This window comes from Prinia subflava, chromosome 14 (assembly GCF_021018805.1).
Source record: "Prinia subflava isolate CZ2003 ecotype Zambia chromosome 14, Cam_Psub_1.2, whole genome shotgun sequence".
NCBI classification, from domain to species: Eukaryota; Metazoa; Chordata; class Aves; order Passeriformes; family Cisticolidae; genus Prinia; species Prinia subflava.
Window position 1 is genome coordinate 20800948 of NC_086260.1, and position 26683 is coordinate 20827630.

Below are 26683 nucleotides of genomic sequence, written 5' to 3' on the forward strand. Positions count from 1 at the left end.
ATAAAAGTTTAAAAAAAGTTTTCAGAGACAGGACAAATAATGAGACAAATAAGAGCAAAGAAGGTAGCCCGGGTCTACCGTCCCCCCTCCCTCCCAGACAAAGGCTAGGAAGGAGAAGGGCCCCGAACAAAGAGAAGTCTTCTTTTTTAAGCCTTCAGTTTATGACTATTCATATCTTACGTAAAACGAGTAATTTTCAGCTGTTTCTTGTCACAAAAGTTTTCTGTTAATTAAAAGAACGCATGAGAGCATACGTCCTTGAGAAAGTTAGGTTCTGTGGATAAGAGGCCATAAATTCTTCTTCACTAGAAGGTTTAGAGGCCTCTGTAAGGTTTAGGGGCCTCTGTGAATGTTATCTCTGTGCTGAGGAATTTCTCTTCTTGAGCAAAAAAATATAACACACATACACAGCTTCTATTGTACTATAACTTACTGTTAATTACAAAACTACATTTACTATATTATTCTAATGTTAATATAGTATAACTTTTCTATCTATCAGATTACATATAGTAAATATCTGCGTAGAGCCACATATATAATATGCCTTTTTCACATCTCCAAACCAAGGAGCTATTCCTGAGCCAGAGAAGCCCGAGGCCTACACATAGGCAGATAGGAAGCAGAAGTGGGAGGTTTGAGCAAGATGCCCTATGCAGCCCTGCCTTGGCAGCTCAGAGCCTGAAAGGCTGGGTCCCTTCTAGAAAAAAAGGATGTCTTTTGCTGGGTGTGTTGTGCAGAAGTGTGGTGGCTTCTGCAGCTTTTAGCTCTGACCTTTATTTAAATGAAATGCAGAGTAATTTATATTTGAGTGGAGCAGTTCTGTCTCATTAGTGTGATTAAATACATGGCAGAGCATTACTAAGTTCATTGTCAGAGAAACTGTTGCTTAGTAATTTAAACTGCAATTTGCTCATTATTCTTTTTTCTTTACAATGATGGTGGCTTTGTTGTTACCCACAGTTCATGGCCTTGCATTCAAACCTTGCTGCTGTGATTACATTTTGGACATCAGGCACTGGCCCGAAAAGTCATCAAAGATAAAGCTGAATGGGGGGAGCCTCAAGGACTTTCAGCTGCGTTTGCCTGAGATTTTTGGTGTATAGGAACAGAAGCACACGATGTGCAGTGAGCTCAGGCACACAGCCCTATGAGCATCCTTGCTTCAAGGGCTCTGCAGATGCTCTGCCTCCTCTGCGGGCAAGCTGTGACGGAGCCAGGCAGCCATGCCCTGGGCCCATCCGAACTGACGACATGTGTCACGCACCAAGGGACGCGACCCAAGGGTTTTCAAGCAGGCACTGAGGGGAATTTACGGAAAGCCCTGTCCATGGCTGCTGCGGCCTGCGGAGGTGGAATCCACAGGTCAGGAGGTGAACGGGACAGGCCCTAGCCTGCGCGTCCCTGGGTGGTGCCTCCAAGCTGGGTGGGCCACCACCAGCTGCCCAGCGCTGCCCGCCCGGGCGGAGGCTGTACCCTGTGTTTGCCTCGCGGAGCGGAGGCAGGGCCCGCTGGGAGGCCCGGAGGGATCGTTTGTCCCCGTGGCCCCGCTCCCCCGCCGGCCGCTGCCCGCGTTTCCCGTGGAAGGAGCACGCGCCGGGCTACGACGCGGTAGGAAGCCGAAACCACCTCTACCTCGTCTCCCCCAGCCCCGCTCCCTTAGCAACAGCGGCGCCGGCAGTGCCCAATCAGCGCGCTGTGGTGCGCGCCCAGCCAATGGAGAGGCAGGCGGGAGGGCGGGGCGCGCCGGAGCGAGGAGGGCCGGCCACGCGCCGCGCCGCCATCTTGACGTCTGAGGAACAAAAGACCTGAGGCCGCCGCCGCCGCTGGCCCAGCATCAGGTAATGGACGCGCTCCTCTCTTCCCGCCGCTGCTCTCCTCCCCGGGAAGGGGACAGCTCCAGCCCCACCCGCTCGCAGATCGGTGCCTGGCCCGGCTAGGTGGGGACTGGCGGCTGCCCGAAGGGTATGCTTGGTGGCAGCCTCGGGGGCATTGCCGGGCTCAGCGGGCAGGGAGGAGAGCCCTGACCTGTTGTCACCGGGGGATGCGGGTATGGCCGGGGTGGAGGACAACAGTGACAGCATTCGCGGAGCATCACCGTCCGCACAGCGCTTCCTGCTTTCTCCGCGGGGTTTGCGGTGTGGGGGCTGTCGGCCGTGCTGGCCCGGGTTCGGCGTGGGGGTGCCGCAGTTGTATCTTCCATGGTTGCTGACCCCGCAGCTAGTGGTCGCCTCACGCTGTTAGTCAGCAGTTCTGTGAATTGTCAGACGTTGCCTGTCCGTTTTGCGCGGGTGATGGGTGTGCTGCTGCTCTGATGGCTGCTTGGTATGCTCGGTAATAGTTTTAAATGAGAAACGGGTGCTGCGGGATGTGTTGCATAAGCGGATGTGATGCTCAAGAATACCTTTTTCTCTGTAAACAGGGAGTTCTTGGTGATGCTTTGTTAAGAACTAGTTTGAAGATCACGATTTTGTAATACATTGTTAACGTGGCTTGGGAGCTGCAGACGGTTTAAACAAAAAACACGGTCGAGGCTTTGGAAATAGGCATCCAGACTGAGAAAATAAATGTTATCGTTGTTGACAGAGTAACAATTTCTTGGTAGTTGCACCGTGATATGCCCTTGATTCCACTGTGAAAAGTACGCATGTTTAACACTGATAACTTTCCTGATATATGCTGGCATTTAATCACCCTCTACTTCTAGGCTTTCCCATCCCCCTTCTTTTTTTTGACATAAGTGTCTTATGTGTCCCATATACTCAGGTGTTTGAGAATTGCTTCCAGTGCCCCTGTGCTTTTCGTGAACATCTAAGGGGGACAGTTCTGTTTCAAATACTGTAATTAGAATTTTGCTTTAATATTTGGTTCTGGAATATTAATGTTTGCTTTAACTTCTTAGATGATGTATTATTGGTCATTACTCAACATGCAGCACTGAAATAGTAGTAGAACTGTTCAGATCTGGTGCTTGAGGATAACAAGGTCAGAGTTGTTTTGGCAAAAAAATTGCCTCTTTGCTTATAATTTTTCTCATAAATAAGACAAAACTGACTTGTAAAATTCTCTTTAAGTTGAATTCATTTGTGTGTTTTCAGGGCTTACTGGTAACATCAAGGAATAGAAAATGTGTTTATGTACACATGCATCCACACATAAATATGTATGTTTTAAAAATGGACTGATAAATTTGTTTACTTTTGCTGATGTAGCATCTTCCAGTTTGCTGTTACATTTTTTTTTCTTTAGTAAGTAAGAAAGAACCCAGTGATTAAATTGCCAGAATTCAGGAAAATTTATTTTTAAAAAATAATCCTTAGTGTTCAAAAGTGTCTCCTGGTTAAAGATCGTGAGAAGGATTACAGCCATTCACATGTACTTGTTTGTAAGAAATTCCAGACATTAAACTTGGCTGTGTAGCTTTTCATAAAGTTACATTCATTTAATTGAAAAACTGTTTTTCTGCCTTTTCTTTGATATTTATACCTTTCTGAAGTAACGGTCTGTTATCTTGTCTATGGCACTTCAGTTATACAAGCAGTGGAAGCTTTATGTTGCTGTTTCTTTTGGAGGAAAGGTAGATCAGAGCTGTCATAACCATGTGGTATGGTAGTTTGGAAGCAGCTGGAAAACTGGACAGTGGTCAGTCATATGAATCCTGGGCTTTGTACTCTCAAAAATTCTTCCCCTACCAGTTGCTTTGAAGGAAGATTTGACACTTGTCAGTCATGTTGTTTTGAAAAACCAGGACGAGAAAAGATGTTCAGGAACCTCTTCACTGCCTGTCAGTGGTTGGGCTTGCATCCAGATCAGTGGTATTGGTATTGCTTTAGTTGTTCTTCAGTCAGCTAGGAAGTGTGAGGCTATTTGGGGTATGTTTTTTCTTTTGAAGGGTAGAGGAAGGATGCAAACCTCGAGGCACTAAGGATGTTTCAGTCTGTCAGCAGTGGTGACACATAAATGTCTGACCTTTGGTTTAGCTGGAGGCGGGGAAATGTCAGGTTGGCGGTGAAAGATGTACTTTGCTAGTGACGTATAATATCCTTGTGGAATTTACCTACAGGGATAAATTAAATAGAAACCATTCTTTAGAAATCTCTAGTTCTTTACTGTCTGAATATTTTGAGTGAATTGAATTAGATAAGATCTAGGGAAATTCTGGACTAACTGGTATTAAATGTCAATTCTTTTCAGTGATTCTTAATTTGATAGTCTTTAGAAATTGGGAAGTAGCTGAAGTCTTTCTTTGAGAAGTCAGGAGTGCTGCTCCTGCAGCTGGGTTAATGCTTGCCTGAGCTTGAGAGCAGGTCCAGGACCAGAACAGGTAAAACAAGTATCTCCTCTCTAACATACATGATGCTAGCCTTTCTGTGGAGTTGTGCTTCCAGTGGGAAAGGCTGAGTTTTGAAGTGAAACAACATTTGATGTGGTTTTTGATGCGAAGTTGAGGTATAGGCTCTTCCTTTTTGATGTAATTCACTGGTTGCCTTAGGGTTTCTGCACCCTTGCTTAAGCACAGAACTTGTTTAATGAGTAGGACCATATTCCAAAAGTTCACGTACCACATCCAAGGATTGAAAGGCCAGAAACTGAGGTGCAGCTAAAATTTTTAACTTGTGTGTGTGTGGTGGTTTGGCCACTACAAAAAAACCCACTACAGTGTGGTATTTACTGCGCTAGTTTGTACCCAAAGTGTGGGGGTAAGAGCCAAATGTAGAGCAGTTTGAAGCTTTCTTAAGCTGACATTTTACATTCATAATAATTCTTGTTTATCTAATGAGCATGGGCTAGAACCATTATCTGAAAGCTGTCAGGGCTTTACACTGACGTGTAGAAAAACCTTGCTGCCTCTCATTCAGTTCATCCACTTATCAGCTGTTGAATTTGCTGATGCTTAGCTCCTCCCTGCTGGCAAGAAGCTGTGGTTGGTCTCCAGGCAACGCAGGTCCGGCTGAGCATCTCTGCCTTGCTTGAAGAGATGAAAATTTTCCATTGCGGGGAGAGGATTTTTCCTCTTGCTAATTATTTTATCTGGCTTCCTGTCTTGCCCAAGATCATTGTATCTTTGAAGCAATACAGGGATAGTTCACAGATATGAAGAGGTTATATTTTAAGGGTTTTAAGGTATAACTGCAGGTATGTGTTTGTGTAACTTTGTTAGAAATATCTCATTAGAATGATAATTTTGGGCCTTTCATAAAACTTACTTTATTGCAAAATAGTTCTTTCTTTCCCTCTTCTGCAAAAAGCTGTATGACATTGTATCGCTTGCTGCAAGCAGCTAGAAATTTCTCCTGCAAAATCTAAAGTACTGGAAGGCATAATGGAAACAAAATTGTTTGTTCAAATGAAGGTCTGTCACTGGTTGTGTTTAATCAGGTGTTCAGAGCTTGAAATCTGAAATCTGCAAATTCTTGGCTTCTGTGGCACAAAGCCATTGCAGCCCTGACTGCGTCTCTGAAAAACGGGCTGTGGTAGAATAAAGGAATGATAATCTTCATAATAGGTACAGAACATACCACTCTGCTGTTACCAGCTATCAACATGCAGCCTTTGACCCTCTGTCTGGATTGCTCCTGCATGTGGAGGATTCTCTATTGAAGACAGCTGGAACCAGTTACTGCCCAGTTTTGCATTTTTACTGGGTAAAGAAAGGATTACTCATAAAATAGTTTTGACCACTGAGAGTCTTGCTTTGTGTGTGTGTGCTATGATGGATGGCAGGACATGATGGATGGTAGGGCACGAGGTAGCACAGGCAGTGCCTGGTTTGGAACTGAGCACATGCTCATCAGCCAGTTAAGAGCCCAAACAGACCAGGGAACTACTGAATTCACACAGTAGCCATTCAGCTGTATTGCCTCTTGTGGTCACTGCCTTCTGTCCTGCTGTGCTGGCATGTAGAAGATTGGAAGGAACTGGAAAAAAATCATTTGGATGACTTGTTTAAGCTGGTTAATAGTGCCTCAGGTTGTTGAGACTTAAAATGAACAGAAGGTATAATTATTAAGGTTGTTTTTCTTTAGCAAAAGCAAGGGTTTGGGGAGTTGATGCCAAAGTCTGTATTAGAATGAGCACAGCAAAAAGGGTTTTATTTTCTTGAAGCACAGAGTGCTTTAAGCATACCCAAATAGCTGTGCAGTGATGTGATGCAGAAATTTTCTACACTGCCTGAAACCTTAACAGGAATTTTGGGTGCTGCTTAATTTCATGCTTATTGAAGATGACCTCTTTTCTTTTGACATTTGTTCTTTTCTATTTTCCAGAAAAATGGCAATTTATTTGCCATGTGCTTTGGATGTATGAAGACAGTGTGATGGCAAATGATTTTTTAATAACATAATTTAGTTTAATGAGGTTACAGAAATGAGAATTGAAACTGCCTGACGTGACAGGCATCATCTTGATCTTTCTAAGGTGTTAGCTCTTTCAGAAGGTTGATTCAATTTAACAAGAGATATAAGGTTAAATTGATGGGTAGATGTGTTCATACTAATATAACTGTCATTGCAACTGGGAATCTGTTCAAGATATCTTAGGAGAATGGATTCTGGCTGAATAGAACCAGTCAGTTTTCTGAAGAGAGATCTGTGAGTAGTAAAGTTGAGGGTATAGTTCTAGATAACCCTGACCAAAGTTACGTAAGAAAAATTTGAAAGTTGTATTATTTCCAACAGGGAGGGAACAAATGATTGGGGGGGTTAATTGGAATTTGTGGAGATAGATAGTCTCTTGAGGATGAAGGCATATCAAGTTAATGCTGATGGAGCTGCAGTGAATTGCCAGGTGAGAGGATGACTGACTTCAAGTTGTTCCATTTAAACAAAGCCTTTGATGTATTTAAACCTGTGCTGAATTGTGATTATGTTTTAAAGTGCAAATAATGTTTTAACATCACTATGTACAAAATTTGCTTTGAAGAAATAAAGTGCTTTTTTCATAAGCTTGACTTCTTGAAATATTTTTCCCCCTCTTAGTGTGCTGTTTTTTGGAAATGCAGAATTGGAACATCAGCACACTGTGGATGGAGATGCTGTGTTGTGGACTTTTGAAGAGAAAATAGGTTTTTGGCAGTCGTCTTACCTGATTCTTCCCTATTTGGTGAGTAATGGATTCTCTTTAGAGACAGTTGTGCAGTGCACACTTGCTGGCTGCTATAAAAATTGCCTTTAAAGCAACAGATATTTTTAAGGGAATAAGATGTACTCCAGCTGTGTCCCATTGCCTGATCTGTTTAAACCAGCAAGCTCTTGCATATCATTAAATGTATTTCAGCCTGCTGCAAGGATAAGAGCAGTACAGCTAAGCTCCTGATGAAGCTTCCTTTTCTAGATTACTGGAATTGATAAGATTTTTTTCAAGTGGTTTTGTGTTGCTGTTAGAATATGTAAACTGTGTAAGATTAAAATGAATTAATTCTTTGGCAGGTATTATTATGATAAGCCTGTAATTTGTTCCAGATGGTGTAAGAGGAGGTCACTGAACAATGAAACATGAAATACATAAATAATTTTTTAAGCATTTTTGAAGTACTGTGCAGGTGTACTTGTAGAAAAGGTCCTGTTCCTGGGAAGAAACTGTTCTTTGAATGAGTTGCATTTACCAGGGAAAACAGTCTAGATTTTTTCCCTTGGTTTTGTTGTGCCAAATGAGAGTCTATCTTGTAAGACTTCTCTCCTGTCCTTACTTGTCCAATCTGCTGCAGTTAAACAAGAAGCACGTGGAAATTATTCTACTGTATCTTTTGCCTTTGAACTTCTGTCATTGCACTGGCAACCCTGCAGGAAGCTATGTGCTCAAGGTCTTAGGTCTCAGTTACTTTCAACTCTTTAGGGAAAGAGTCTGTAGATGTCACTGAATCATACAAATGCCTCCCTTTAAGATACAAATCTGGGTTATATTATCTGAATTGAGATGTCTTTGCAGTAGTTTGAGATATTCTGAAATGTAAATACAGTTCTAAAATATATATTAAATGTATCTCATTAATGTGAGCTGTACTGGAGCAAAAACTCCATTTATCTTAGTCATCAGAAGTATTCTCAGAACCTATATTTGTAGAACTACAGTTAAAAATGAGGATAGGTATTCCAAGACATGATGAGTATCTCCTTCTGGGTGACTTTTCAATCATTTTTCCACATAAAGGGACTAAACTTCTTTTGAGGGGTATTGATGGTCTAGGTGAATATACACATAAATGAGAAGCATGAAATAGGTAACTGCATTTAGGATACCATTCTTCCTATAATAATTTATTTGTTAAGGATTTTTGTTGTGCATTCTTTTGGAAGTTTTTGCTCAAGGAGTTAGCTTGTGTCTTGGTTTGAAAGACAGATATCTGCTAGGAAGGGGCAGGACCTCCCTAGAGATGGAGAATTCAAATCCCCTCCCTCCAAATTATTCCAATTAAAAAAAATTAAAGGAGCTTTCAGACAGAGGTATGGGGGTAGGAATAACAGTTCTTTACTAGTATATATGACAAAACGACAAACAAACAACAACTATAGCATCAATAATAAACAGAACCAAGAACCTTGAGGGCTTTCCTTTACAAAAGCCCAGAGCAGTTTGATCTCGGCGCCCCTGCAGGGCTCCGAGAGGCCGAACTGGAAGGAAGGAAAGTCCCGGACCGGTGGAAGAGATGAGGAGCTCTGCGCTGGCAGCTGGAGCAGCAGGGGTGTCCCGGCAGGGCTGGGCAGTGCAGGGCTACAGAGTAGCAGTGGAACCTCAAAGCTCTGAAGAAGCAGCGGCGGTGGGGGGGAGGCTGGAGAAAGCGAGCTCAGGATTCCCGGGTACACAGCAGATGACCATAGATTTCCCAGGACGAGGCAGAGGCAGGGGGCAGCCTGACCGTCCTCCTCGGCGCTGAGAGCAAGAGTGCCTCCCCCTCCCCCAGATCTGTCTTTTTGCCTTTCCCAAAGCTCATCATCTCTCACCTCTGAGGGACACTCCTAGGGACTCATAAACAATAGGTGTAGCTTCGTGCTGCCGTATCCCTCAAGTACTCTTTTTGTTCTGACTAAGTAGTCATCAAGGCTTCTTGGAAACTTATGGGAAAAAATTCTGTGAGGAGAAGAAGAAAAAACCAAATCTAACCCCCAACAGCTTGGATTGTAGGATTTAGCCATCAAAACTTTAATTTAACAGTCTTGTCCTTTGGGCCCCTAGCGCTTATGGTTTAAAAAGCATTAGAGGTTGGGATTTCTAAAGGAATTACATGGAGAGAAAATCTTAGTGTAGTTAAATGAGGGTGGACTTTGAGAGGGACATGACACTTGTCCTATATGAACATTATTTTTCTTATATGGCAAGTGGATCACAACTGAAGGGCTAGTCACAAAGATTCTGTGTTCTTTCATTGAATGAATCAAAATACAGTTCCCAGACTGCTAAATTCATGGTAATGAGAAAGGCATAGCCTTGGATTTATTTTAATCTTAATGCTGGAATTTCTTGAGGGTATTGATGTTTTAAATAATACTTTCATGTGTGTAATCCACACAATTTAGTTCTTGCTGTCATATTTTCAGAAGATTAAAGGCTGAGTGCTATTTTGGTTTCTCCATGACAAAGGGTGGTACTGTCTTTTTGTAGCAACTGGTGATTTTGGCTGCTGATGCTAGAATACCATTTTAAGATGGATCAGTTTCTAAATAGGAAGTTTAAGCAGCTTAGTTTGGGTGGTTCAGATTTCTTTAGTTTCCATGGCACTTTTTTTCTTGGAAAGGAGACTGGTTCTTAAATTACACAATCCCTGAAAAAACGACATGGGTCAGAATTGCATGCTCTTTTCTGTCTTAATATGCCTAGTAACATGTAATTTGGCTTTATTTTAGTTCCAGGGAGATAAAATAGCATTACTTGAGAGGTAAAACTGGCATTTTTCCAGAACTTTGTGTATGTAGGTGTTACGATTACAGATAACAAATGGTGTAGGGAAAGCTGTTGCCTTTTTTAGATGTTGAAATATCACTTGCACTGGGCACAGAACCTCCCTGCTGAATTTTAAGAAATTGCAGCTGAGGGGCTGGTGTGCACACTTAAACAAAAAAAAGCTAGGAGTTCTTGGAGATTGCCTTGGGTGACTTGTCTTGCTTTCCTAGACAAAAGGATTGAGGAACTGAGTTTCTCATAATAATGTAGACCTGGTTTAAGGAAGATAGTAATAATAATTGTGCATGAGGAATAATAGTCATAGAACATTATGCAACTTCAGATTGGTTTGTGTGTAGTTTGCTCCCTTAATATGTTATGCCTAACGTTTCATAATTCTTAGTTTTGTTAAAGCCGTATTCAAAAGTATTTTTGGTATAGGAGGTGGCTTTGCAGCTATGGTGTTAAATATACAGGTATAAATACATGTCTTAACCTCTGTGGCAGGCAGTGTTGATGTCTCTGGGTTATATTTAAAGGAAGACAAAACTAGAACTCCATGTTTAGGGACTGAAAGGAGATAGGATAAACATGTTGCTAGTTAAAAAAAAGTTTTGCATTGAAAGAGGGCATCTTGATAAATTTTTCAACATTTCAGTGCATGATCTTTCATTTCTGTAATAAAGACAAAATTCTTAGTGGATAGAAAAGGCTTGATGCTCTGGTTACAAGAAAGTATGTCTGGGTGCTGTCTAACGTGCCTGAGAAATAACAGAACAGGACTTTAATGCAGCACTTGTGAGTCCTTTGCCATTGTAGCTGCTGTTGGACTGTCCCTCACAGGGGAAGAAATATCTAGAGGAGTAGTACCTTTAGGTGTGATATAGCTGACATCTTCAGAAGAAGCTAGGGCATTTCAAGGTATCTTTTGGCAGTTTAAAAGCAGAAAAATGTGTTCTTCCTTGTTGCGAATAATTTGTTTTCTAATGTTGAATGTTTGCTGATGTTTTGAAAGCTAATGTTAAAAACAGGATTAGCTTTCTACCTTGATGGACCAAGACTGCTGTGGAGACATGATGTTCCCAAAGTGTTTTGCAAACATGTTTTGTAGGAATTTTGTGCATGAGTTAATGTATAATTCTGGGTTTCTAGAATCCATCTGTTATGCATGATTAATTAAATTATGATCCTTGTGGGTCCTTCCCAGCTCATAATTTTCTGTGGACAACCAGTATGCCTCTGCAGTACATAGCCCTTAATTTGTGAAATTAATCCAAGACATTTTTTTCCTTATTTTTCTCGAGACATTACTTGATTTTTCTAAACTGCAGCAATGCAGTGCTGCAATTACCAGCCATTTAGTAAAGATAAGTTTAAAAAAACCCTCAAAACATTCTATCAATATTTTTAAGAAGCAGGTGGCTTCTTTTATTGGTCTAGCCCAAACACATGACATGCAACAAGAAAAATTTGCTCTTTCTTGGCTTTTTGTGTCTGTAGGTCGTTATGATAGATGTGCCACTACAGTGTCTGACTCCCAGCACCCTCATGATTTACCACTTAAAGCTATAGTAAAAACGTTTCTGCTTCCGAAGGGAAAGCGTACATAGACCGAATTTGTAGGTCTGAAGGAGCTGGTTGGTCTTGAGTTTGCAAGTGTTCTGCTGAGTGTTTTTACAAAGCACTGTGCTTACTCATTCCTGAGTAGAAGTCATGTAACTTAATGATCATTATATTGATTGATTTGCTGCAAAAGAGCTTAAATAACCTTGACTTGCATAGAAAGATACAGCTCAGCATCATTTCATCATCACAACCACCTGTTTCAAGTTATACTTAATGAAAAAGAAGAGGGTTTTTCTCCCCTAGTCTTTCTTTTAAAGAAAAGCTCTTGTATTTCTCCCCCTTGATGCTATGACACTGTCCCTCTACCCCTCATGGTGTTGAAGATCATTGTCTGCTTTATTAAATTTCAATTATTTGCTGCTTGTAGTACTTTTTTTGGTTTATAAATAAAAGAATTCTGAGAATTGACAATGTCAATGCACATTTCTACCAAAGATAAGCTTTTCCCTCCAAACTGTTTACCAGAATAAATGTTTGCTTTTTGTAATCATGCAGAATTTAGGGCTGCTCTTAAGACTTTTCGCAAAACTGTAGGATTCATACAAGCACATTATTATGTGGGCTCTGCATTTTTGTCTCAATGAGTTAAAAACTATAAACTATAGCTTTTACTATTTAGTTATATTAGTTCTATGCAGATACAGACAGCTTCAGAAAGTAACTAGTGTGGGATTTGCATTATATGTAGGGGTATAATGCATCCTCAAAATCAGGAGTTGATTAAAACAATTGTGATAAATGAATGCGGAGCTAATTTTTCTGTTAAGAATTAGAAACATTTCTTTTAAAAGGCTTGCTTCCTAATCTGATGCAGTTAATTTTTAAAATTAAAATTATTTTAAGTGTTTCTGGTACTGTTCTAAGGCAGCTGACTGGACACTAGAGGATATGAGTATCTACATTCTAATCTTACTAACTTCTGAAAACAGAACACATCAAAGTAACTTCAGTTCCTGAGCTAAGCAGTAGCTAGAGTGAATGTTAGAAGTAAATTATTACTAATGTTACTCTGGGCATATTTCCTAATAAAACAGTATTTTGTGTGGAGGAATGGCATTGACTTTCATCAAAATTATTCACAAGCTGTGCAAGGTCTTTGAATCTAAGCCTGTTTAATATATCTAATGCTTTTAATACTCTAAAGTTGCATCCTTGGCTTTCTTTGATTTAAGGAATGTACCTTTGTATTTGTCAAGTACTACATTACTAATAACAGAACAAGTAGTTCAATCATATGAGGACTTGTAAAATTCTTGTAACCATTCTTGGTTTATAGGTATTTTATTGTGGGCTCTTAAATTGTGTTTATTCTACTTCAGTTGTGACAGGTCATTCTCTTTGAGCAATATAATGACTTACCAACTCAGACCTCAAGTACCTTTTCAGTGTTGTGCATGAAATGTGGTGGGGTGGCCTCTCAAAAACATACCGTGTTTTCCACCTTATTATTTGCATCTTCCTATATCCATTCTCAACTTTGATGTTTCTTCTGGGTATTCTTTGGGCTCAAGCAGCCTTCTATTTTACTGATCTAATAGGTCACTGATACTCTGCTGTTGGTTGACTGTGCCATTCCTCTCTTTCCTTGTATTTTGATTTTGCACAGTCTGGTTTTCGATAGCAGGGGGACCACAAAGATGGCTCCTGTGAGGAGCTGCTGGAAGCTTCCACCATGTACAGCAAAGCTAATCTCTGATGGCTTTGAAGATGGACATGATGCTGGCCAAAACTGGGCCAGTGAGAGAGGTTAGTAACACCTCTGTGGTGACATATTTAAGGAAATCAAAACAAAGTCACAGAATTTTGCTCCTAGTGAGAGAAGAGGAGGAGGTGAGAACATGTAACATGGAAACACCAAAGTCAGTGGAGAAGGAGGGGGAGGAGATGCTCCAGGCATTGGAACTAAGATTCCTCTGCAGGCCATGGTGAAGCAGGTTGTCCACCTGCAGCCCATGGGGATCCATATGTGATCCAGAGATCCACCCACAGCCCATGGGGGAGTTGCCCATGCTGGAGCAGATGGATGCCTGGAGGAGGCTGTGATTCAGTGGGAGACCCAATGGAGAGAGATGGGCCTTGCTTCCAGGCTGGAGCAGCCTGTCCTTGGAGGACTGCACCCTATGGAAAGAAAAGCCCACATAACAGCAGTTTTGGGAGGACTCTCTAACTGTGGGGGGAATTCACGTTGCAGCAGGTAGACCTGCTGCTTGTGAGAGTGGACCCACACTGGAGAAGTTCACGGAGAACTGTCACCCATGGGAGGGACCCCACGGTCTCACAGAAGGACTCCTTTCCTGGAGCAGTGGAAGAAAATCTCGGTGATGAACTGACCTGAAAACCCCAGTGCCCTGTCTCCCTACATTGTTGGTGGGAAGGAGGGAGGAGCTGGGAGGAGAAGGTATTTTAAGGGCTTACTTTACTTCTCATTCTCCTCTGAGTAATAAATTCTGTTAGTAATAAATTAATTTTTCAACCTTACGTTGAGCCTCTTTTACCCTTGAAGTGTTTCTCCCAGTACTTATCTCAACTTGTGAACACTAGTGAACCCTTCGTTAATTTTTATTTTCTCTGCTCTGCCTGGTTGTGGCAGGGGAGGCTGAGTGAGGCATCTGGCGTTGTGCCAGTGTCAAACCATGACACCTTGGAACCTTGGAAAAGGGGCTTTGCTTTGTCTGCAGCAGCTCTGCTCTGCAGATCTCTACCCTGTCAGCTTCCTCTGCACTCCCCAGTGAACTGAGAAAAAAGAACAGGCAGAAAGCTTTGCTGCCTTGCCTTACTATTTCTGTCCCTGTAAAGTTGATTTATGGCTGTGTGGAGCTGAAGATGCTAACCATCCAAAATAAAAAGCCTGCACTAGAGAGAACCCAGTTTAACAGATTTGACAGAAGGGCAGCTCTGCATCAGTAGTTCTACCATTACAGAGTTTTGGTGGGAGGTGTATTATTTTTGAGATTGTTATGAAGGAAGAAGTTGCTGCATAATTGAGAGCTGTGCTCTGTAGAGGATATATTCATTAATGCAATTACATGTGGGACTAACTTGAGAATCTGTAATGACATGAAGTACCTTCCAAAGAATGCCATCATCGGAGACTAATATTAAAAGCCTGAAACATGAATCCATTGCAGTATTCTTTTGATGGTCATTGTCACATGATGGGGATAAGATGTCTATAAATGTCACTTCTGGTTTTCAGGCTTGGGTTTTAAACATCTTTTGCTGCTTACTGCAGGAACAACATTGCTCAAGCTAATGTTACTTTGTCTAGGCATGTTTGTTCACTCCTTCAAGTTATGCCAGATTTTTCTCTTAAAATGCTTGACATGTGAAGGGTTTTTTGAATCTTCTTTTTTTGGCTGATGTGTTGTTTGAACAAAAACTCAGTCAAAGGCACTTTAAAACATGTAGGAGGAAAAGGGCAGGGTATAGTGAACCTGCATTTGCTGATCTTAAAACCTTTTTGCGATTGAGAAGAATTTCATTAGGTGAAAACAGACTGAATTTATTAGGTAAACAGTGCTTCTTGAATGGCTAAAATGTATTAATTGATCAAAGTGAAAATGAAAGTTTCATTGAAACCTGAATTGTTGACAAGATTGTGGTCTTGCTGCTATCTTCTTGAGCAGTGTTACTATGTTCAAATCATACCTGTTGTAAGTTCATAAAGAGGCACTAAGTTGCCTTGCACAATTAAGGCACTCGGCTAACGGCTTTATAGTGAGGAACACCTTGCTGGTGCTCTGTTCAGCAGTCCTTGCACACAGTTTCTGCTGCAGAGCTGTATTAGAGCTTTTTCAGCAGGGATGTGTACTACAAAAATTCAGTTGTAGAAATGAAACATGGGGGAGTTGCACTGTAGTTTTTGAAAGATAAAAACAGAAGGAGAGTTTACTAATACAGGCACAGTAAACTCATCTACATCTGTATGAGCCTCCCCCTTTATTTCTAGTAGAGTACACTGTGTTTGACTGCATACAAATGTTTCTAACATTTCTCAGAAACCCCCCACCCATATTTAAATACTGCATCGTTTATAATAACTTATAAAATAATTTGTATACTATCAGAGCACTAAAAAAACTTGCTTTCTTTTTCCTTGAATGGGAACTTATATTATGTGATGTGCTGGAAAGGGTGAAGTAGAATGAGTAGTCCTGTCCAACTCTGTGCTTGGCAGTTCCATTGCTGAGTGCATGGGGTGATCTGTGTGCAAGTATTGTCTAGACCACTTGGGCATCCATGAAAGCAAACAAGTTGAGCTGCTACTAATGAGCTCCCTGAAGATGTGTTGGGTAAACAAGGTGTACATTATCTATGTTGGAGGTGATGTTTGCTAGAGTCATTTATATGGCATAAATATCTTCAAGACTTAACTCCTGATGCAACTGTAATGTAGGAGGACTGGGACAGATTTAAATGTTTGAGGTTAAAGGATGGTGCAAGGTACTTTTTCAGTCTGAATCGCTGCGGTTGGCAATCAGTGTCTCTATCGGGGTAATTAGGAAGGTGGCCACAAAATAGTGATGCTGTCTTGGAAAAAGTGGCTCTTGTACTGCTGCTGTTCTGCAGGTCTGTTAAGTGTGCCTGTGCAGTGTAAAGCTCTGGCACTGCAAGATCATGTACATGTGTTACCACACCTCCAGTGAAACCAGACGCACTTCTGGCTTTCCCTCAGAAATTCCAGAAGACTGGAAGCATTATTGGCTCTAGAAAATCCTAATCAAAGCTCGAGAGTTGTAAAATTACTGGTGCAGTGTACATACTTATAATTTCTGTAAGAGAAAATGGAAACAATTCTCAGAGTTTACTCAGGAGCTAATGTGGCTTGCCAAGTGTGTGTTTTCAGACAGCTCCAAGTGTGTTACTCATGTTCTGGTAGGTCAGCTTTCAGGTGAGGGTGAGCCTTAGGAAAGGGCAGTATGGCTCTGCATGGAGTGGGTGCTACTGTGGGGAGCCATGGAGAAACAAATGTGTGACTGGAGTAGTGACAGTGCTCTCTTCTGACTGCGGTATGAAGAGATACATTGGACTGCCCAGGACGTGGGGATAGGCCATGGTTATGTGGCTTTTCTGCACTCTCTGGGCACTTTAGGGTTGCTCAGCTTGGTGTAGTTGGGTAGGTTTATTTGAAGTGGCTTGTGTTTGGGGTGTAACTGAGAGGTTTTAATATGTGTGTCTCCAAGTTGACAAATTGTTGATGCTGAGATACGTGAGAAAATTCTGTGGTGATGCAGTTGCTGCATTAGAAAAAGAATACTAGGAAATTAAAAGTAGTGCAAAGATAAATGAAAGCTTATTGATATTGCTCTAATCTTAATAATATAGCTTATCAGAAGACAGTATGGTTTCTGGGGAATACTATTCCAGATTAAAGGGGGGAAAAAAGAAAAAACAACAACTTGATAATGTTTTGTCAAATAAAACATTGTATAATGTAAAATATTGTAAAATATTCTGTCAAATAAGGTGCTTGGAAGAAAGGAGGAAAAAAACCCCAGCACCAGAAAGCTCCACCAACAAAAACACATTCAGCTCTTACTGACCTCTTAACCTTAGGTGCAGGTAAACATTCCAGGACCTGGAGTTCATTTGTTTGATTGATCTGTCATTTCCTTAAGCAGTTAAGTTGTTTAATTCAATTAATGCATTTAAGTCTAAGATGTGCTGTGGACGTCTGTAGTTCTGGTAGCACTGCTGCTTTAAGCCTGCAGGTCTCTGCTTTTCCAGTTAATGTAAAGCTGATAAATATCTAAGGAGGACAAATAAAAATAGACCTGTGACCTAGAACACTTTGTAGTCTCTTTGAATTAAGTGCATTATTGTTCATGTAACTATCTTCAGGCAAAAGAAACATGAGGTTGTTTTTAGCCGCAAAAAGTTAATTATTAAAGCTTTGGTCTAAAATTAGAGTAACTCGACTTAAAAATTTACTGGAAGGCAGAGAACAAGATAGTCATGTTTTGGTTTTCAGCCTGGCTCCTTTAGTTGCTTTCTGAAGTTCAGGTTGCACGAAACTGGCGTCTGGCCAGAACTGAGCAGCAGGCGGTCACAGGGTACAGAAGCAGATTGGATGCAGCTGGCGCAGAGCACTGCCTTCTGGTGAATGTATAAAAAAAAGACCGTTCTTGGAAGATGGCACATTAGCATTATGACTTGCCTGTGAAGAGCTTGCATCTGTGTACTATTTTCGGTATCTGACATATTGTTGTGAATTAACCGGTGAAATAAACGTCCCACCCTGGACGTCGTTTGGTTGTTGTATTTGCCTGGAAGGGAGGAATTGTACGTTCGGTGTTAATTCCCGGGTTCTTGGGCTGGCCTGCGCAGGAGGCGGGGGGTGTCATTGGGAGCGCTGGCGCACCTGTCTCCGCAGCTGAGCGCTGGAGTGCGACAGGGATGGCTGGCGGTGGCACTCGCCAGGATGGGTTTGGTTTGAGGAACTGGCGAGCGGCGCTGGCCGCAGCGCTCTTTCTGCCGCTGCGCTCGTGCGCGTCTCGCACTGGCCGCCCCGCCCCGCGAAGCCTCTCGTTGGCTGCGGCTCGGCGGGGGTGTGTCCGCCAGAGCCTCCCTGGCTGCGCTCCGCGCTCGCTCGCAGTCGGCCGCGTCGGGACCGAGAGCGGCGCACGCCTGGCTGTGCCCGGCACCGCTTCGCTCTCGTTGTGCTGCCCACAGCGTGCGCGGACACTGATGGCCGCCGCTCTCTTGTGTTTGCCTTAACAGAGTTTTGAATCAGAGTAAACACCTGCGGGTCTCGGAGGCTATAGGCTCTGAACTACCTTGACTATTGCTGCCGCCTTCTGTCTAATGTGCTACAAGGATGAGCCCAGCATTTGGAGCAATGGAAGTGGAGCACTATTCCAAAGGAGTCCTGCTCGAGCCTTTTGTCCACCAAGTTGGAGGACACTCCTGTGTCCTCCGGTTTAATGACACGACCATCTGTAAACCTCTTATTCAGAGAGAACACCAATTCTATGAGACTCTCCCAACAGAAATGCGTAAATTCACTCCACAGTATGAGGGTAAGTTGCCAAACCTTTGAATGGGGTTGGGCTTTTCGTTTCTGTTAATGCAAGTGTGCTGTGCTCTCGGTTCTCTCTGAAATCTCTTCTTTGTGGAAGAGATTTTAGGGTGGGTTTTTTTTCATGTGTTTTGATGTTGTCTGAGGCAGGCTGTGGAGATGCAGGGTGGAAATGCTTGCCAAGTTGGTGTTTGGGCTGACTAACAGCATTAGAGTAGAACAATTCTGCTGGTGATAGCCCATATATCTCCCTTAGGCATAGGTAAGTAGCTAACAGCTTAACGTTTTCAGTAATTATCTTCTGCGGTTTCTTTTTATTTTTTTTTCCCATTTGTTTAATGTTTGTTTACAAAGGATTTGGTATGGATAGGTAATGGTGTTTTGTGTTTTGAGTTGTGGTCTCTTTTGTGCTTTGATTTCTTCTCTGACTTTCATTTCGATTGCAGTTAAGTATATGCCAGTAAGGTGTCTTGTTGAAAACTTGCAGTGTTATTTCTGCCATTAAGGAAATGAAAATTCATGGCATTTAGGTAGGCTAGGATCAAGTAGCTGCAATGAGGCTGAGTCAGAAGTTATGTAGGAGTGGAAAATCCAGTTCTCCTAAGAATTGCACTAGTTAACAGGAATACTTCTTTTTCTTTTGCCTATTCCATCAACTGCTGCCTGATGATTAATAAATAATATGTCTGAAGCACTTTTTTGAAATGGAATTGCTTTTTAAAGTATATTGATTTTAACAACCATGATGGTGATTAAGCTTTGTGTTCTGTTTGTGAAAGTGATGGAAGACTTCAGTGATGTTTCAGAGTTAATGTTCTCTGCTCATTTACAGAGACTTTTTGCCATGTCAATTACAAATTCTGTTGGACTGGAAAAAAATCTGATCTTTCAATGATAAAATTATCTGATCTTTCATTTCTTTTTGAAATGTAATAGAACAATTGTACTAGTGTATGTGGCTTTCTGGGAAGTATGGGGAGGGATTTAGAGGGAAGGGGCCTTACTTGGTCCACATCTGATTTTTTTTCCAGGGTAAAGGCAAAGAAGCCATTTGCTAGCTGGCTCCCCCACCACTTTTCACATAGTCCTTTCCTTTGTGACAGTGGTACAGTCAGAGTTTCTGCACTCCCTGCCTCAGCCACTTCAGGTCTGGGAGCTGCCTGCCCGACTTGGAAATTCCAGTCTCTCACCAATACCTCTCCCCTAGCTAGTGATGAGCTGCAAGAACTGTGCAGACTGATTTATCTGAAATAGAGGACTGGAAAACAAAATAAAAACCGATTTAGATAATTGTTACGGCTTCTCCGTTAACCCCTGAGATATATACATATAGCACTGGGCACAGCTGTCAATGCTCTTAAAATGCAATGCAGTGCTCTAGAGATTCCTGAGGGGAGGATGAGGAGAAAAAATGCTTTTGAGGTTCACCATGTTTCTGTACCACAAACAGATTTGCTTTGTATTGCATTTTTGTTACTTGTTCTACAAGATTGCTTCATAACCAGTATCAATGAAAAAATAGAAGAAAATGTACCATTAAACATGGTGATTCTAAGTTGAAACTTTTGGACTAGTTTCTGTTGAAATGTGACATTTCCCTTGTTTTGCTCTCCTTGCACATCTTTCCTTCCCCTTGGGGATCTATAAACCAAGTGTTGTTTGGATAAGTGCTTTTTGCTTAGCTGTCATGCAAAATTTAATAAGTTTTTGGTGTGAAATTTCTTTGTGCAGGTCACTTTTCACTGCAAGATATTAACAAATGCTTTACATCTCACTTAGAATCAGACCAGTCAGGGTTTTTTTCATTAATAAAAAAAATTATTAATTGAAATTGTGTGCTGTTATTATTTGATTGTTACTTTACTGCCTCAGAGAGAAAAAATTACCTTTTGTGTCATTGTTGTGCCAATATGATAAAATGTCTTTTGTGAGGTGTTATTTTTGTCTAGCTCTTTTGATATTTGTTAGGTTGGCAGATGAGATTTGGCCTGTGGCAAGATAGAAACTAAGGACTGGGGTAAGAGAAAAAATAAAGTTGCTGTATTTTTAGTGTAAAAGAATGCGTTCTAAAAGGTTTGCTTGTCACTTGAGCAATTCATAACTATCTGGCTCCTTTTTCTCTTCAGGTGTGGTATCAGTGAGCTTTGAAGAGGATGAAGATGGAAACTTATGTCTAATAGCATATCCATTAAATGGGGACCATGATAACTTAGAAAACTTAGATAACTCTGACTGTGAACCCAAAAGTAAGCTATTGCGGTGGACTAACAAAAAGACAGTGTTGTTAGAAAATGAGAAGATATCTAAGGAATGGGTTCGGCAGCACCGGAAAGAGGAAAAAATGAAAAGGTAAGTTTGACTTCTAGCTGTCAAATTCTGGTCTCCAGAATTCCAGAAAATTCTCCAGGAATCTTTTGCTTTCATTTTCTTTTCTTCTCATGTTTCTTTGGTTTTTCCTGACCTCTTCAGTGCAGACAGGTTCTCTGGTGAAACTAGTATGTCCTTAGCCCTCAGTAAAGGCTAAGTTTAGTCTTTCCATTTTTTTCTGTTGTGGTCAGTTGAAACAGGTTTCCCGATGTTATTTTTGAAGCTTCAGAAAGAGAAAAAAACTCCACAAAACAAACAAACTAGCCACAAAAAAGCACCCCTACAAACAAACAAAAAACATTCACCCACCTGCAGAAGAATAATAGTTAAAAAAACCCCAAACAACCAAATATATTTAAGTGCTACTATGTATGGTATACTTTGTTAGGAGTCCTGCTTTATGACTGCTAGTGACATTTTTGCCCTTGTTCATTCCTATTAATTGTGCCTACCATAAACTGTAAGCTGTGATGTGTTGTGCTAAAAACAGTGACCTTAGCTAAGGATAAACCTTATGGTGCATTGCTACCTGTTGCATTTTTTCATAGAAGTCATGCTCACAGGTAAAGGATATATAAGTTGAATTACTACATACTTTGTAACATTTGGCTATATGCACATTTATATTAGTATGGAAGTGGCTTTGTAATGGTTGAAATACTACTCATCTTGTTCACATGTACAGAGTGGAAAATAAAGCTTTTGCGTACTCTTAGTGAAGGTGAGCAAAATAGCTTGTAAAGTTAAATCCATTGACAATCCCTCTTCAAGTGCTTATTTTTGCTTTAGACCTGCAATTTACTACTTTGTTCTATTTTCCTAGTCACAAACTGGAGGAAGAATTTGAGTGGCTGAAGAAATCTGAAGTCTTGTATTATACTGTAGAGAAAAAAGGAAATGTTAGTTCTCAGCTTAAACACCATAATCCTTGGAGCATGAAATGTCACCAGCAACAGTTACAGCGGATGAAGGAAAACGCAAAGCACCGAAATCAATATAGTATCCTTTCCTGAAAGTACCTCATAACAATGGAATGAGTAGGGCTCTGCCTTTTATTTCTTGAACATTCCAGATAAGAGTACAGAGCAGGCTTAACTGCAGTTCCAAGAGACTCTCTGAAGCTGTGATTTATTTGGCATCTTTGAAGGGTTTATCAGCACTTTCTAGAAATGGACTTCTCCAGCATGTAACAAACTACCTAAGCTAGGAAATTCAGAGACCCGAATTAAAATCTTCACATTGTGGGTTACTATAGAGGTTTTATAGCATAGTGTGTTTGGTATCTTCCACAAGAACAGTTTCTAGTGAGAGTTTTCAAAGGAGATGAGTTCTGACACTTTTTATTACTGTTTTGATATTGATGATCTTAAAAACCAATGTCCTCTTCCTCTTACCAGTTTCTTAAATATAGAGGATGTTCCAGTGCCTGGAGTTTCTGCTTCTGGTAGCTTCATTTAATGAGCTTTAAGAAAAGCTGTATATAAACAGTAATGTAGGACTGGAGTATGAGAACCAAAAAACTGACTGAATCTAGGAAGGCTGAAGCACATTGTTTTGTGCTGTGGAACTGTAGAAACTCATCTCCACCCTGAGCATTCTATCGAAAAATGATCTTGCTGTAGGCTTGGATGCAACTGAAACATCCTGTAAAAGCAGTAGTATCTAAATACTGAGGTAAACAAATTTGTCATGTGTGAGGAATTTTGGTGATGGTTTACTGAAACATCTGTGACTAATAAATGATGAAATTGATAGGATTTTTTGTCTATTACCCTCAGAGTATCTAATCTAATCACTGTAGATTATTATTCAGTTGCCTAAGAAGTGTGTGATATCTTTGGCACAGCAATAATACAGATATTTTAAAGTTGTAAAGATGGTATGAAAAGGCATCATGGGTTTTGAATGGTAATACAAACACACAAAATCTTCACTTCCCACAGGAAAAAAAGCCTCTTGCTAGATAAAAAATACTACATAATTCAAAGTCAGCTACCACATTATATTTCTCTGTAACCCTGATTGTTTTGGTTGTCACTTAATGTGGAAATTCACTAGTCTGTCCAGACGAGTAAAACTGGAACTGGCTTAAAATGGAGTGGGCATCTTAAGTTTATGTAACTGTAATTTTTCTGGATTACTTTATACTAGGAGTGTTTTGGATATGCTTAAAGTTAAGAGTGAGGCACTATAAAATCTGTGGTAGTGTTTCTAAAACTTGTATTCCTCATTGTGAGACTTGTTCCTTAACTGATCAGAATTCATTTTGCTGGAGAATCTGACATCTCGCTACGAGGTTCCATGTGTGCTGGACCTGAAGATGGGGACTCGGCAGCACGGCGACGATGCGTCTGAGGAGAAAAAGGCGAATCAGATCCGCAAGTGTCAGCAGAGCACCTCAGCCGTGATCGGAGTGCGAGTCTGTGGCATGCAGGTGAGAGGAGAACTCATCATGTATGGTCAACAGTCTTGTACTTCTTTCTGTTAGTGAAGTTTTGGGTTTATGTAGCCATCTCACAAGTTGTTACCTTTCAGCTGCTGTGTTTCGTTTCCTTCACAGGAAGATTTTGGGTATCACTGATCAGTTGGAGGTGGCAGCATGTGCAGGAGCAACCTGCAGCCCATGTTCTGCATCAGTGAATGCAGGCTGTGAACACACAAACAGCCTCCTGCACCAAATCAGCAGTTCAAAACTGTTAAAACTACTGATTCAATTCAGATTTCAGGATAGCATAGGGAGCAGTTGCGGGGGGGGGGGGGGGGAGGGGGAAGTTATATGCATTTTGAATTAAGCATGTGGAAATTTGTCAAAACATTAAGAAGCAATCAGTTCTGTTCTGTAACTTTGAAAAGCCACAGATCTTTCACTGCTCGAAGTAGACTTGTTGCAAAGTGCAGGCAAGAAGTGCTTGGTAAATGTGATAAGATTTGTTGCCAGATAAGGAGACATTGTGTGGACTTTCACCTGAATTTTTTGTTTACTTGTTTCTGTATTCCTAGAGTGACAAATGGGAAACAACATGTTTGTGTTAGAGGTTTTTTTTCTGAAGCTTCTCTCCTCCTATCCAATAGATTCCAGGAATGCTAGCAGTGTTTGCTAGAACTTGTTCCACAGCAGGACTGTTGGCATGCGTAGTGTTCAGCTCACTGTACAAGTTCAGAGTAAAACATGAGGCAGAAATTAAAGTGTGGAAGCTGCATTTCTAACCACAGTGGGCTGGGATTTGAGCAGGGCATGGCCATTGTTCACTTTATAGTGTTGACCTGTGCTGGAAAACAAAGAGGAACTTTAGAAGCACCTGCTATCCTTTCTTGACCCAGATGTTTAGGCATTATTAAACTATGGGTTGCATAGACCACTCTCCTATGCCTTCCTGCAGGAAGGCATTTTCCTGCAGGAGCACCTCTGATTTCTTCAAATACAGATGATTATGGGGTACAGCTTAGTTTTGTATAGGAATGTTTGCTGTCACTCAGATCTCAGCATGCTGAAAATCAACTGGTGCATCCTAGAGCAGAGGCAGGTAATGAGCTGAATGAGTGACTGTGGTACAAGTTGTAGCTTGACTTTGGAGATCTTGGCTGCAGCTTCCCTAATCTCACGTAAAGTCCTTGTTCTTACATTCTGGGTGGAAAAACTCAAATCTAAACTGAAGGAATTTTCCACGTCCTCTAAGTTGCACAGGTGCTACTGGATTTGTTGACAGCATTTTCTATAATTGTGCAAGAGCAATTCTAGAGAATAGTATGTCATCTTGTAAGAGCTTTAAGGAGCTTGCTTTTTTAGTTTTTAAATTTTTTTTGTGTCCTCTCAAGGCTTTGGTGTCAGTGTACCAGCAATTTTAACTATTCGTTTTTTCTTGTCTTGTGTTTGTATATGCAGGTCTACCAGGCAGGCACTGGCCAGCTGATGTTCATGAATAAATACCATGGAAGAAAACTCTCAGTCCAAGGATTCAAAGAAGCACTTTACCAGTTCTTTCATAACGGCAAATATCTGCGCAGGGAACTCTTTGAGTCTGTTATTAAAAAACTTACTGAACTCAAGTCTGTGCTGGAGAAACAAGAGTCCTATCGTTTCTACTCAAGCTCCTTGCTGATCATCTATGATGGAAAGGAAAGGCAGGAAGTTGCTGTTGACTCAGATCCAGAGGACCTAGAAGACCTTTCAGAAGAATCTTCAGATGAGTCAGCAGGAGCCTATGCCTACAAACCAACTGCCAGTACTGTTGATGTCCGCATGATAGACTTTGCCCACACAACCTGCAAGTACTATGGGGAAGATAGTGTGGTGCACGAGGGCCAAGACACGGGTTATGTTTTTGGACTCCAGAATTTAATAGATATTATTAAAGAAATAAGAGACGAAAGTAGTGAATAAACAGTGAGAATGTGCATCAGTAGAAAGCACTATTGTGACTCTTTGTATTCCAAAATTATTGGCCACTTTCTGGTGGTAGGAATCTTTACAGGCTCTGCAGAGATGGTCCTGTCAGAGACAGCCTGTCAGAGTCAGACTTGTTCAGAGGGCATTTACTTACATTGGTGCTGGACCTAGCACTGGCAAACCTTCGTATCCTTATTTATTTTAACTTTCTTAAACATTCCATGTTTGATTACTCAGATACCTCTGTTACCCCTGGGTGTATATGTTCCAATAAAATCTTTTTGTTCGTTGTAAGTGATGCTTCTGTTGTTGCTGGTGACTGAGGAGAGGAAGCTCAGATCTCTGGTCTGGTGTAACGCAGAAGCAGTATATGAACAGTGAGGCTTACCTGCCTCACGAGACTACCTGTGAGATGGATAGCATGTCTGTCCTGGGCCTGCTGTCAAGGATGGTGAGCAAGCCCAGCAGAGCCATTGAGCTGGCAGGGCTCAGCACCTGCTCTTTGAGAAGAGGCTGAGACAACAGGGTCTGCTTAGATGGGGGTAAAGACAGCTTGTGAGAGGACTCCAGAGGTCCCTTCCAGCCAGAATGAGGACTGATCAGTGAGAACTTGCTCTTGAAATCAACAACCTATTTCTTGTTCCAAGGTCTTGTAACTAGATCTTATGCTGTGTAACCTATTTCTAGAGAGCTATAGATGTTATTTAATCTAAGCTGAGGCAAAACATGTAAAACTTTTACAGGAGTAGCTGCAACAGCAGCAATCAGGGCAGAGCTGCCAAGCCTGAAAAGCACCTTAAGCAGCTTAAAATCTTACTTGGGACAAACTGACAGGAAGGGAATCATCAGAAAGTGAGAGGGTAGGGAGTAGCTGAGATAGCAGAGTAACTAAAGCAATGGTTCTGTTAAGAGGAGCATTTATCTAAGCATTTTTAGATGTATGTACGTCATCATGATAGTGCAAGAAAAAAATGGGTGTGGAAGTGCTGAGGTAAGAGCGGAGAAGTTCTTGTTACAGATAATCAGAATGAAGGAGTCCGTTTTTGCAGAAGAGTCAGGTGAATCATCTCTCTGGCCCATACTTTGCCTGCAGGCTTGCTTAGGAGAGGGGAGGTGGGGTGTGATAGGAAGGCTGCAGATCTGCTTGTGAAAGGTCACCCTCATCAGTTGTCTGAGCCCTGCAGCTTCAGTTTCATATTCCCCAGCAGCTGCTATCAAGTTCTCCTGATCAAAGTCTGTTTGATGGCTCTCATGTGCTCCTTTGTACTTTTTAAAGAAGTTTTTTACCTTTGTACGTGAGTTTGCAAGTGGATTTTTTTTGGTTGGTTTTTGTTCGGGTTTGCATTCCACAGTGTTCAGGCACCAACTGATGTTGATTTTAAACAGGTATTCTTATGTCTTGCAGTCAC

The 26683-nt window shown here is 41.4% G+C and overlaps 1 protein-coding gene across 4 annotated transcripts; it reads left to right on the forward strand.

The window, feature by feature from the left end:
* Positions 1 to 1685: 1685 nt before the first annotated feature.
* On the forward strand, positions 1686 to 25568 carry IP6K2 (inositol hexakisphosphate kinase 2). 4 transcript variants are annotated; one of them, XM_063411390.1, is made up of 7 exons: positions 1686 to 1841; positions 6978 to 7101; positions 18223 to 18521; positions 20647 to 20869; positions 21711 to 21886; positions 23146 to 23321; positions 24771 to 25568. In XM_063411390.1, the coding sequence occupies exons 3-7, from the start codon at positions 18320 to 18322 to the stop codon at positions 25266 to 25268; spliced, it is 1275 nt and encodes a 424-aa protein (XP_063267460.1). In that variant the 5' UTR covers positions 1686 to 1841; positions 6978 to 7101; positions 18223 to 18319; the 3' UTR covers positions 25269 to 25568. The 4 variants fall into 4 exon arrangements, with proteins under 4 accessions (XP_063267460.1, XP_063267463.1, XP_063267462.1 ...); XM_063411392.1 differs by having other exon boundaries at positions 1704 to 1841; positions 7001 to 7101; XM_063411393.1 differs by lacking the exon at positions 6978 to 7101 and having other exon boundaries at positions 1694 to 1841.
* The last annotated feature ends 1115 nt before the right edge of the window (positions 25569 to 26683 follow it).

Coding starts and splice junctions, on each gene's coding strand:
- IP6K2 (XM_063411390.1), top strand. CDS start 18,320: ATGAGCCCAGCATTTGGAGCAATGGAAGTGGAGCACTATTCCAAAGGA. Junction 18,522..20,646: donor ATTCACTCCACAGTATGAGG/GTAAGTTGCCAA, acceptor TTTTCTCTTCAG/GTGTGGTATCAGTGAGCTTT. Junction 23,322..24,770: donor TGCGAGTCTGTGGCATGCAG/GTGAGAGGAGAA, acceptor TTGTATATGCAG/GTCTACCAGGCAGGCACTGG.